The sequence below is a fragment of the Barbatula barbatula genome (genome assembly GCF_947034865.1).
Source record: "Barbatula barbatula genome assembly, chromosome: 21".
Lineage (NCBI taxonomy): Eukaryota > Metazoa > Chordata > Actinopteri > Cypriniformes > Nemacheilidae > Barbatula > Barbatula barbatula.
The window spans coordinates 3,972,800-3,983,362 of record NC_136784.1 but is presented as its reverse complement, the minus strand read 5'-3'; the positions used below and the strand labels follow the sequence as shown (position 1 = coordinate 3,983,362).

Below are 10,563 nucleotides of genomic sequence, written 5' to 3'. Positions count from 1 at the left end.
CTGACCGGCTCCCCGCCCGTCTCTTTCTCTCCCATTTTGCCCCCGTTCCCCCCCCCCCTCCCCAGCACAAACATTTCAACGAGTCTGCCTAGAAATGATATCCCTGGAAATGGAACAGAGGAAAAGTCAACGGGGACAAAGAAAGAGAGAAGTGGGATACTGCATTTTTTAATCAGAACCCAAAATGGAGAGCGTGGCAAAAGTTCAAGTTGTTTTCTTTGCCTCTCTTTAAACGCTTTCCTTAGTAGCACATCTGTCTTTGAAGTGGTCCAGTCAATAAAGCTACTTGAATTTGAATGAGAAAATGATCCTGCTCCCACACTCACCCGATCCTGACCCCATTATCCAGGAGATGAGCAGGAACTCATGTAAGAGAAAGACAGAGAAAGGAGGGGGAACTTTTTCTACATAAAATAGTCAATCGTGGGTGACCATACTGTGATAACAGCCATTGATGACTTAAGTGCATACGGCACAAAACAAAACATCACAAACATAACAAGGATCTTAACAGGCCTATACTGAAAAAATACTGCTAGATTTATCATTCAACTATTCACCTTTATAGGCTCATTTTCATTGACGCATATCAAGTTAAACTCTTATCAACAATACAAATAAGATCTGAAAATATTGTTTGTGTGAATTCAGCAAAAAAAGACACCCTTGAACCGAATGACCGATGATGTGGTTATTTTTATTTCAATCATTTTGGCGCCACCTAGAGTTGCAGCGCGTGTGATCAGGAACCATCCGTTCAACAGAAGATGTTTCTGGCCGAGGACACTTGACAGTCACACGGGCCGAACATGGCGAATCACCTTCGTTTCGTCGCTCGGACTGTCATGGTACAAAATGGCAATGTGGATGCGGCATATGGCGCTCTTAGCAGGTATGGATCATTTGTTTGATTGATATTAATGCTTACCTGTAATGAATGATCGTTTTCTATCAGTTTGTTCGTGTATGGTAACGTTAGCCGATGGCACGAGACCGTGCGCAACATGATAAAAGTCTTCGGTAACGTAATGTGATGTAGCTTTTTTAATAAAAGTAAGCATTAAAATCAATAAATGGAGTTTCTAGTCAATAACAACACATAAATTAGTTTTGATTGAATTATATAACGTCACAACTTGAATTTCGATTAGATAGACGTTTTATTGTAATCTGTGGCTAATAGGACCGCTAACAGTTTACTATTATTACAACATTATAATATATAATTTATTTTAATTTATTTGAATAGAGACACATGTTGTCCTATTGTTGCCTACATACATTTACAAAATGAACAATACGTCTCGTAAAGCAAGCAACAAGAACCCAATATAAGCTGTTTTAAACTATTCTAAAGTACGCTTTTGTAATTTAGTTTATAAAGACTCTTGAAATGTTGTAATTTATTTTTCATAACATATTTATTTGCTTTAAAAACAGAGAAACGGTTTAGGTCTCTTAATTTAAAAATCCTTTAGAGGGCGCTGTCGCACCTGTGGTTGTGCGACCTTGCATTCTGAATTTATTTTACTCTGAGCTAAAGGGCACCTTGTTGACACTATTTTTATTTCCAAAAATAACACATTTTAAGGATTAACTGTTGTATATTCTAATTTAATATTATGAGATATTTAGTTTCCATTTCTCATTCTCTGCAGAATGCTGTCCTCGGATGGGATCATCGAATCAGTGAAACGTAGAAGATACTTTGAAAAACCCTGCCGTAAGAGGCAGCGCGAGAATTATGAGAACTGTAAGAGAATCTACCATGCTGAGATGGCCCGAAAGATATCTTTCGTATCAAGGACACAAAGACAAGATCCATGGCTCGGATGTTAAAATGACTTCATGAAACATTGAGTCATGAACTTGACCATCATTTAATTTACAAAGATAAAGATTCTTAACCATGAGGTCATTCAGCAAATATTTACACATTTGAAATTACAATGTAATGTTGTGTGTTTTGTCACTACCTTATGTACATTTAGGGTCATTTAAAGCTGTTAACTAAACCAGTGTATGTTATCAACAATTAAAAGCTGTGCATTTATAAAAGAGATGCTTCAGTGTTGTTTTTTCAAAAACTGGAGATGAAGGCAAATAATCTAAGACTGCCTTATCAGTATGTGGAAAATAGTGTTAACTAATAAACTACACTGGTTGTTTCCCGGCAGAGATTTTTAAAAAATTTTGAGACGCCAGATATTTTTCCATGTAAGTGGAAAACCCTTAAGCAAACAACAGTATGGCAAAGGGAGTGTACATGTAGACATGATGTTACTGGCTATGCACACAAAGGAAGAGAGTATCAGTGTTTGTGTTCAAAGATTATAAAAAGCAATTGTGGAGTCTTTCAAAACAAATACTTTTAAACAATAGTAAAAAAACAACCATCTCTTTTGACAAATGCCTTAACCTGTGGCTTGTTCAGCAATGTTTTTATTTATTTATTTACTGGTATATTCCCTTTGCTTGATGATCACATACTGAAAATGATTACCTTGAAGGCCTTTTGGATAGAAGTTCATATAACCAAACTAAAGAAGAAGAATAACAAGTATTTTAAGCTAATCTTTCTCTTTCTGTTTTGTAATTATGCGTCTGGAAGGACATTTAGACATTTTTGTCACCAACCTGGCAGAAGTTTGAACTACAAAACTTGAAGGAACTTGAAGTAGGCGCCTGCATTTATTTTTCTCTGTGTAATATATGTTACATAAGGGATGGGCTGTTGAATAGCTACAGACGGTGCCTTCGCCCTAAGCAGATAAAGTGTGGAACGTTCCATGATGTCATGTTCATGTCTGCTGAAAATGAAAGACTTGGTACTCCTGTTAATAATAACAGAATAATAATAATAACTCAGAATAATTCTGAGTCTTTAAACAATGTCACAATAATATAAAATGATAATTTGGAGTGGAAGTATGGATGCACGATACATTATCGGCCGATAAATGGTCATATTTCACTGTTATCGACTGATGATAAAATTTAGGCCGATATATTATAGCCGATAAATCATAATTCATTTCCTCTGGTTAAACTTCAGGTTCACGCTGCTCACAGTTAAAATCCAGTATAGTACTGTCTTTCTGTCATGATCATTCACTTAATGGTATTAGCAAAACACTGTTGATGTAGGTAAACAGTATTAATTGAAATTAAGTTGAAACAGCATTAATGAATGTGTAAATTATAGGAACAAAAGCATATTGTTTAAGTCAGAATGCGATCTAAATGCTTTGTGTCTTGAGACCTGTTAGATGCGTGGATATTATGAACACTTTTCTGGGTTTCTCGGGAAGAACATCTATAATTTGTTGAATGAAAAATATACGCTTTTATTAACCTTCGTAAAAGTTTGAAGGTTAAATAATCTTTAACTAGTGTAAAGTAGGCTTGGAAGATGATTTTCAGGGGAAAAGAGAGAACTAACGGTTACCTCGTTTTCTGCAGTGAATGTTTTCAAATAAAAGCAGTTGTCCACTTTTTGCCTTTTGTTTCAGTCGTGTTATTTTAAAGCCGCACTGTAACAGTGACTTGTTTGCAATGTTAAACATGTCTTCTCATCCTTAACATGGTCAACTTGTCAAAAAACAAGTTGGAGGTTTTATGTAGTATTTCTGTGCTCGATACACTCCCCCAGCATTCGTGTAGGTTTTGTAATCGTTACGTAACAACATTTCTTAGTCCCTTATCGGACAATTCTCCCGGAAAAGCACTTAGCACACCCACGCATCAACCAAGGAGACCGGGAGAAGTAGCATACCTACAATTAGATCAATGACGGACATAAATCACCCATGACTGTTTCAGCACGAGACCCATATTTTGACTGAATGTTTACACAAAGATGGGCAGCACTGGAAGAATCTGGAGTCAATGACCTTGAACGCCTAAACCTGTTTAAAGATTGACAAAGTGTGAGTATAAACTTAAACATAAGTCTGTATATTCTAACATGTTATTTTACAAATGCACCAAAGAGGATATCTCTGTGACACAAAAACGTTAGTAAACAGAATAAAGATTTAAAAGTGTTAATATAAGCACAGGCATTTAAAACTGAGAGAATAAATGCCAGTACATTATGCACAAATGTAATTCAGGTATGGTTTAGGATGTAGCTTAGTCTACCATGATAGTTACATAACCAAAACGTATCTTTCAATATTTTACACAGTAGATCTTCAGCAGTGGCAGCACTTACTTGAAATCTGTTGCTTGACTCATTATTTATTAATCCGACCTAGGAAAGCTTCTCATAGTTAATTGGAGTGTGCTTCCGATCACCATTTAACTTGCATCACAGTCCACAAAACGTGGACTGACAACAGGGGGCAGAGTCATAAACTCATTTGTTTTGAGTGAAAGCGAGTTTATGTCTCCTATGGGGCGGCGGACTGGGATTCATTCAAAGCAGCTAGGACCAGGGTTGAGTTTAATCAGGATATTTCTGTCGATTTAAAAAACACACCTTACAAAGAAAATTACGGGTGTTCATTACAAGACTAAATAATCGCACTTATTTATTCATATGAGATATGTCAGTTTAAATTGTTTAACTTTTCAAATTAGTCTGGGACTAGTCCTGTCTGGAATCCACCCCAGAATGTTCTCACTTGACCTCTTTCTTTTATCAGTCACTTAACTTAATAGGCCACAATTACAACACATCACAACCAATTGAACAAAAAGCTGCAATATTATCGTGTATTCTATATAATTAATTATTTCCGGTTGTGTTTTTCTTTATTTCTACAAAATAAACACATTTTTCTAAACTTAAAGAAGATAAATGTTATGTCAGCCTATACATGCATGCTTTTAATGTTTTAAAAAACTGTTCAATCCAACTTTGGTCTCATCTGTCTGTTCTAAGAATCGCAGGCACGTAAAATAAAATGATACTTTTAGTGTGTTCCACAAACTGTTACATGTCCTCCTTGGGTGGAACAATATGCACCATACGCAAAATGTGCTTTAGTCTTCTAGTTCACATGACTCACGGAGAGAGAGAGTCGCGACAACGGAGCTCAAAATCTCATCGTGTCACGTGATTCACGGATCCTTCAGATAGTTCCAGGAAGTTATGCGTTCTCTATGCGTGCTTTATTTCGTTTTTTATTCAATACATTACTCGCGTCTTTACCCGGGTTAAGAGATGACCTCAATGGGTCAATTAAACCGCAGCTCCACGCGCGACAAAAAACTTCCGGGAACCATTGAGAGGCTCCACGAGCCGCGAAGAACCGTTCCATCGGATTCAATGGAGTTGACGCAACTCTCTTTCTCTCTCAATGGCTCTGATGTGACTGTAGTAGCAGTCGTTCCACACGAGTGCCACGTGCAATGAGAGGGGCAAGCAAACATACGTTACCAACCAATCACGGCCCGGTACGCTTGGGATTAGTCCTACTTTCCGACCAATCGGCGACGCCGCCTTTACCGTCGTCCAATAGGAGCTCAGCCTCGTTTGGCCTTTGTCCAGCACGTGTTGCGATTCACATGTTGTCCCTCGCTGTAAAGTGACGCGATTGAAGAAAGGAAGGGAATATAAACCCAAACATTTCCCAAGGCTCCAGTTTACACGAGCACTGCATCGGCACACAGGCTTTATAAAGATATAACATAGAGAAAACTAACAGTTAGTTTGAATTGTGCAAAAACGACATCCGGTCTTAACAGTGTCGCGGAATAACATTGTTGTGGAAACGTAACCGACCCCAAAAAACGATACAGCAACAAGGTAAGGAAATGCTTTTTTACATTATAGTAAAATATGCGTAATTTATTCGTCGCCGTAACTGTTACGTGTCGCGTGTGTTTTCCACATTTTTTGTCATCAAACCGCGATTGACGATCAAAACGCCATGACATCCAAAAAGTAAATAATTATAAACGAGATTCACTTTTCATAACAAACGTGTTTTGGTTCAACTTGCACTGTTGTTGTTCACGTGCTTATTTATTTTTAAGCGTTTAGTTGAGCGTTTTTAATCTATAATTTGTTTGTATCTGTGTTTCCCGGGGACCGACCTCACGAGATTTGCGTGGCTAACGCAATGCTGTATTGAGCAAACGTTATACGGTTTGAGGAATATGACAGTGAATTATGCGATGCGTCACACGTGCATATGGTCCGTGTGCACGAGTCGTGACATAAACAGTATGTTATGTTGTATGTTATGCCTCGTCTGTACGGCAGCCCGCTTTCTTACCCCGCACTCCATCTTGTAAAAGCAATTTGTATTAATAAGACCGCGTGTTGTTTTTTACGAGCCACGTGAGAGAGCAGTGTTTTCTAAATCTCTGTCAATGTCCACATTTTGAAATACCGCACTGACTTCGTTTCAAAAACCCAGCTGCCTACCAAAAACAGCATTTCTGGTGATGTTTACAATGTGAATACAAATGGTCAAAAATACTGTCTTGGTAAGCAGCTTGCTGTTTTTTTAGACGCACATTGATTATTTAAACTTTCACCCAGTGTATGGAACACATCGTGCTGATCTTAATGGATAGTGTGATTTTCTTGTTAAACAGGATAGTTATTGCGAAATGTTATTAATCCTTCTGGCTGGCAATTCGGTGATGGAATGTTCCTCCATCAATCTTCATTTGTTTCATATGCGCTTTCCATTACCAGTTGTTTATTCCTATTTTCCGCTCTCGTGTTTTCTTTCTTTATAGAAAAAGCAAGTTTTGGTTACTCTATGATCAGTGTTTTCTCCGATTTCTATTTGTCAAACAAACCCATCAGCTTTCTCTCTTTTCTTTGGTTTATCTCAGTAATGCTGTCGCCCGGAAGCCCTTCCAAATGGCAAGTGCAAGACTCTTTCTCGTGCACCGCCAGCCTCGTGTACAGTGAGAGTGACCAGGAAGATGAATCTGAGGGCAAGTCCACCTGCAGCGTGCCTGTTCCAAAAATATGTTGTTTGGGCAAAAGGAGCATCCAAACTTCAAAATCACCCCTGAAGTCTGTGGATCAGCGAGACGTTTGTGTTGAAAACGATCGTATGGGATGCTCATCAGCAGATCCGAGCTCGGCATTAACAACAAAGATTCCTACGGAAGGAGATTTGAGGTTTGCGTGCAAAGTGAGTCTTATTTTATTATATTATTTTTAGTAGATCCCCTTTTCAATTGTATTTGTGGTACGGTGGAACGCTAATGGGTTAAAAATGGCTTACATCACAGTAACTATGTGGGCCAAGTATCTGATCAGCCAATAGGCATTTAAATATAAGCTTGGTTGGAATAAAGGCTGATTTTGGACTTGAGAGCAAAGTGTTTTCATAGAACTTGATGTGGCTTTTATTTTGAAAGATCAGGAGAAAATATTTCTGCTTATTATATAATAGTCCAAAGCTGCATATGGGTATTTAAATGGAATTTTTTTTTTTTATCAGATGGCAACTTAAACAACATTTCATCATACTTTGTTGTTTAAAACATTATGGCAATAATCAGAGAAGATAGCCATAAACTTAATTCTCAAGGAAACGTGGGTACCTCTGGGCTTTCCTAAAATACACTTTGCAGGTTTTGTTCCTCAATCAGTCTGTTGTGTCTTTATGTTTGCATGTTGCTTTGACTATATTGTATTAATAAACATGTGCTATCTTTTATAGTGTTCAGAACTGCATGGGTATGTCAGGCCTCTTTTGGAGTTGTTAAATGGATTGAAAACAGGTCGATTTGAAAAAGGTAAGTTATGGGTATAGTTGAATATTTCTTAATGGATCTCTTGAATATATCTCTAATTTTAAAATCACCATGTTGGCAGGGTTGAGCACATTTCAGCAGAGCATGGCCGTTGAGAGACTACGAAAGATTCTGGGGGTTCTGCAGAAACCTGACCTTGGGTATTTCTTTTAATTGAACTTGAAATATTTAAAAAAAAATTCCCGATTGTGTCCCTCAGTAATTATATTTGTATTGAAATGTCTTGTACTTGGGTATTTCCATAGGGATAGATTTATGGGGACTATTCTACAGTTGGAGGTGTTGTTGAAGGTTTGGTTCCCTCAGGTGATGCCACAACATCATGATGGAACATCGTCACTCCACAATCCTATTACTAGCATTCAATCACGCTGGAATCAGGACCAGTTGCATATTCCTGTAAAGGTAACGACTGATTTACTTCTACTTCTACGTTTGTCTTTGTTTACATTAATCGACTGATGCTTCACATTATTTTGAGGTGGTTAGGCTTATCATTTCTCTTTTTTGAGCATCCACAGTTCTTCTAAATTGTACCGTATATATCTTTACAGAAACGCAGATTGAGCAGGACAGATTCCGACTCCCAAAGTTTGTTAAACTGCAAACGCTTTCACGAGGAGGAACGAGGGCAGAGCCTCAGTGACACCAGCTCGTGGCTCAGCAGGTCTGAAACCACATCCAGTGACCTAGAAGATGACAACGGCATCTGTGCAAATCAAAAGGAAAGATCATCTAAACTTGAACTCGTAGAAAACGACAGCATCCACCCATTAGGGCAGAAGACAGACTCCTTAAACGTGACCCCTGCAACCAGAGCGACAGAAAAACCACCTCCACTTGTAATCCCACCATCAGCTAAAGATGGCATCAATGTGGGTACTCAAGACTGTTCAGTGTCCTCCACGACTCCTACTTCCGACTCACCAGCAGACTCAGGGGTTGATGAAACAGATCCGCTATCACAACACATGGCCGTAGTAACACGGTGAAAGGGGAGGGGCCAAAAAAAGGAGTTTATCGTACAAAAATGTCGAGCACATAGCATTAAGGAATTTCCTTACCTTAGGGGAGTTAATAAATTGAATTAGCCTTTTCTAAAGCCTGTTGATGGTCAGGAACTTGTTCACAAAGTGAAAAAGTTTTTTTTATAGCAGTCTGATTTTCTAGTGATAAATTATACACATCCTACAAGACCAGAACAGTGTCTTACAGATGTGTGTTGACATGCTCAGTTATGAAACTCTTAAGTCTTCTGCACTGCCTTCTATGTTAATACAATATCGTAAATCTCACATAAAGAACGTCCAACAAAAAAAGCCAGACATGTGCAAATTAATTTGCTTGTAAAATGTCCTGAAGCTTGATCTGTCTTGTGATGAACCTGAATGTTCTTTGAGCTGAATGAAAAATGCACCTCAACACGGGATGATTGGAAAATGCATTATGTTGGATATTCTCAAGGCAGTTGTATTTATTTGGTCATTACTTGAAGACAATGAATTCACTTAAACGGCCTTAAAACGACCTAAGAGTCAGGATTGTGTACTGTAGACCGTTATCTAAACTTAATATTACATATTTATTAAGACTGAAGTCTCGGGAACATCAAACATTGTGATACTTTGTTGTGTAACATATCGTTCATAGAGGGCAAATGGTCGTTTATTGAAAACATTCTTGCCAAAAACAATTTGCACATTTGTATTGCTTCCATGTTAAACTTTAATAATGCGTAGGTTTGTTACAAAATCTATAGGTTTTTATTGCAAGACATTGGTACTGTCTTGCTTGCCTTGATTTTTTTGTGGATTTGAGCATTGTGATTATTTACCACTCTTTAAAGCGTATCTGTTTAAGTTAATTATGAGTATGTTGGACGTCACGCACTGTAAAGAGCACGCTGCATAGCTATTTGGAGAATTTCCATTTGACATGTTGAAATTATTTTAACATTAAAGGACAGTATTTAGTAGAGGTGTCGTGAAGATCGAGAAAATGACTTTGGGAATATCGACTAAGACTTATGTAGTAAAGTCATTGTGCAGCTGAATGAGAATATTTAAATATAAAGGTATATATTGTTGGAATCTCATAATAGAGGTTTGTTCTAAAAGGGAAAAGTGCTTTTGAAAATGTATTGTGATAAATGTTGAATTCTGTTTAAGAACGGTAATATTTTTGGCAGAATACAGTCACATTTTAGACGGGTCAGACAGTTTAGCATTACTTTTATACTTGTTTGTTCTTTATCCAAAAATGTTCTTGAAAATTATTTCTGTTATCGTATCAAACTTTTCGGTATCATTAAAGGTTTCTTAAGGCCTCCACTGCCACGTTCTGCAAAGTGTGTCTGTGTTTGTCTATTTGGTTATGAATCTATAGAGAGCAAGTTTTTGCTCTTAACATGATTTTATCTGCCTGTTGATGCCTGAATCATGTCTGCATTCATAAGGGTTTCACCTGCCCGGGAAGTCCAGCTCAGACCCCTGCTGGATGTCATCTCACGTTTTTAAGCGAATCCAAAATCCCAAGGAAGAAAAATAAAAATATTTACTCGCTTAAAATCTTTCTTTGGATATTTTTCTACTTATTAGAATAAAATAAATATAAAACGTTTTTACTTCAGCCATGATAACAAATTAAGAGACTTCACAATTATTTCAGATTTCTGAATTAACTTTGTGACAACATTTCTCTTAGACTGAATGAATATAAAGCTATTATTTTTATTCACTTTCTACATTGGCACATCTTGAACAATGCAAATGTTCATACATGAAAGTTCAAATTCATGTTTAAACTATAAAATAGATTTAGCGTGTATTT

At 37.4% G+C, this 10,563-nt stretch overlaps 2 protein-coding genes across 2 annotated transcripts; both read left to right on the top strand.

Annotated features, from left to right (window-relative positions):
• The first annotated feature begins 791 nt into the window (after positions 1 to 791).
• mrps21 (mitochondrial ribosomal protein S21) lies at positions 792 to 2,054 on the top strand. The gene is made up of 2 exons (XM_079484023.1): positions 792 to 892; positions 1,659 to 2,054. The coding sequence occupies exons 1-2, from the start codon at positions 810 to 812 to the stop codon at positions 1,837 to 1,839; spliced, it is 264 nt and encodes an 87-aa protein (XP_079340149.1). The 5' UTR covers positions 792 to 809; the 3' UTR covers positions 1,840 to 2,054.
• Positions 2,055 to 5,441: 3,387 nt separating this feature from the next.
• On the top strand, positions 5,442 to 10,297 carry ciarta (circadian associated repressor of transcription a). The gene is made up of 6 exons (XM_079484852.1): positions 5,442 to 5,755; positions 6,799 to 7,106; positions 7,641 to 7,716; positions 7,796 to 7,874; positions 7,980 to 8,139; positions 8,289 to 10,297. The coding sequence occupies exons 2-6, from the start codon at positions 6,801 to 6,803 to the stop codon at positions 8,724 to 8,726; spliced, it is 1,059 nt and encodes a 352-aa protein (XP_079340978.1). The 5' UTR covers positions 5,442 to 5,755; positions 6,799 to 6,800; the 3' UTR covers positions 8,727 to 10,297.
• Positions 10,298 to 10,563: the final 266 nt, after the last annotated feature.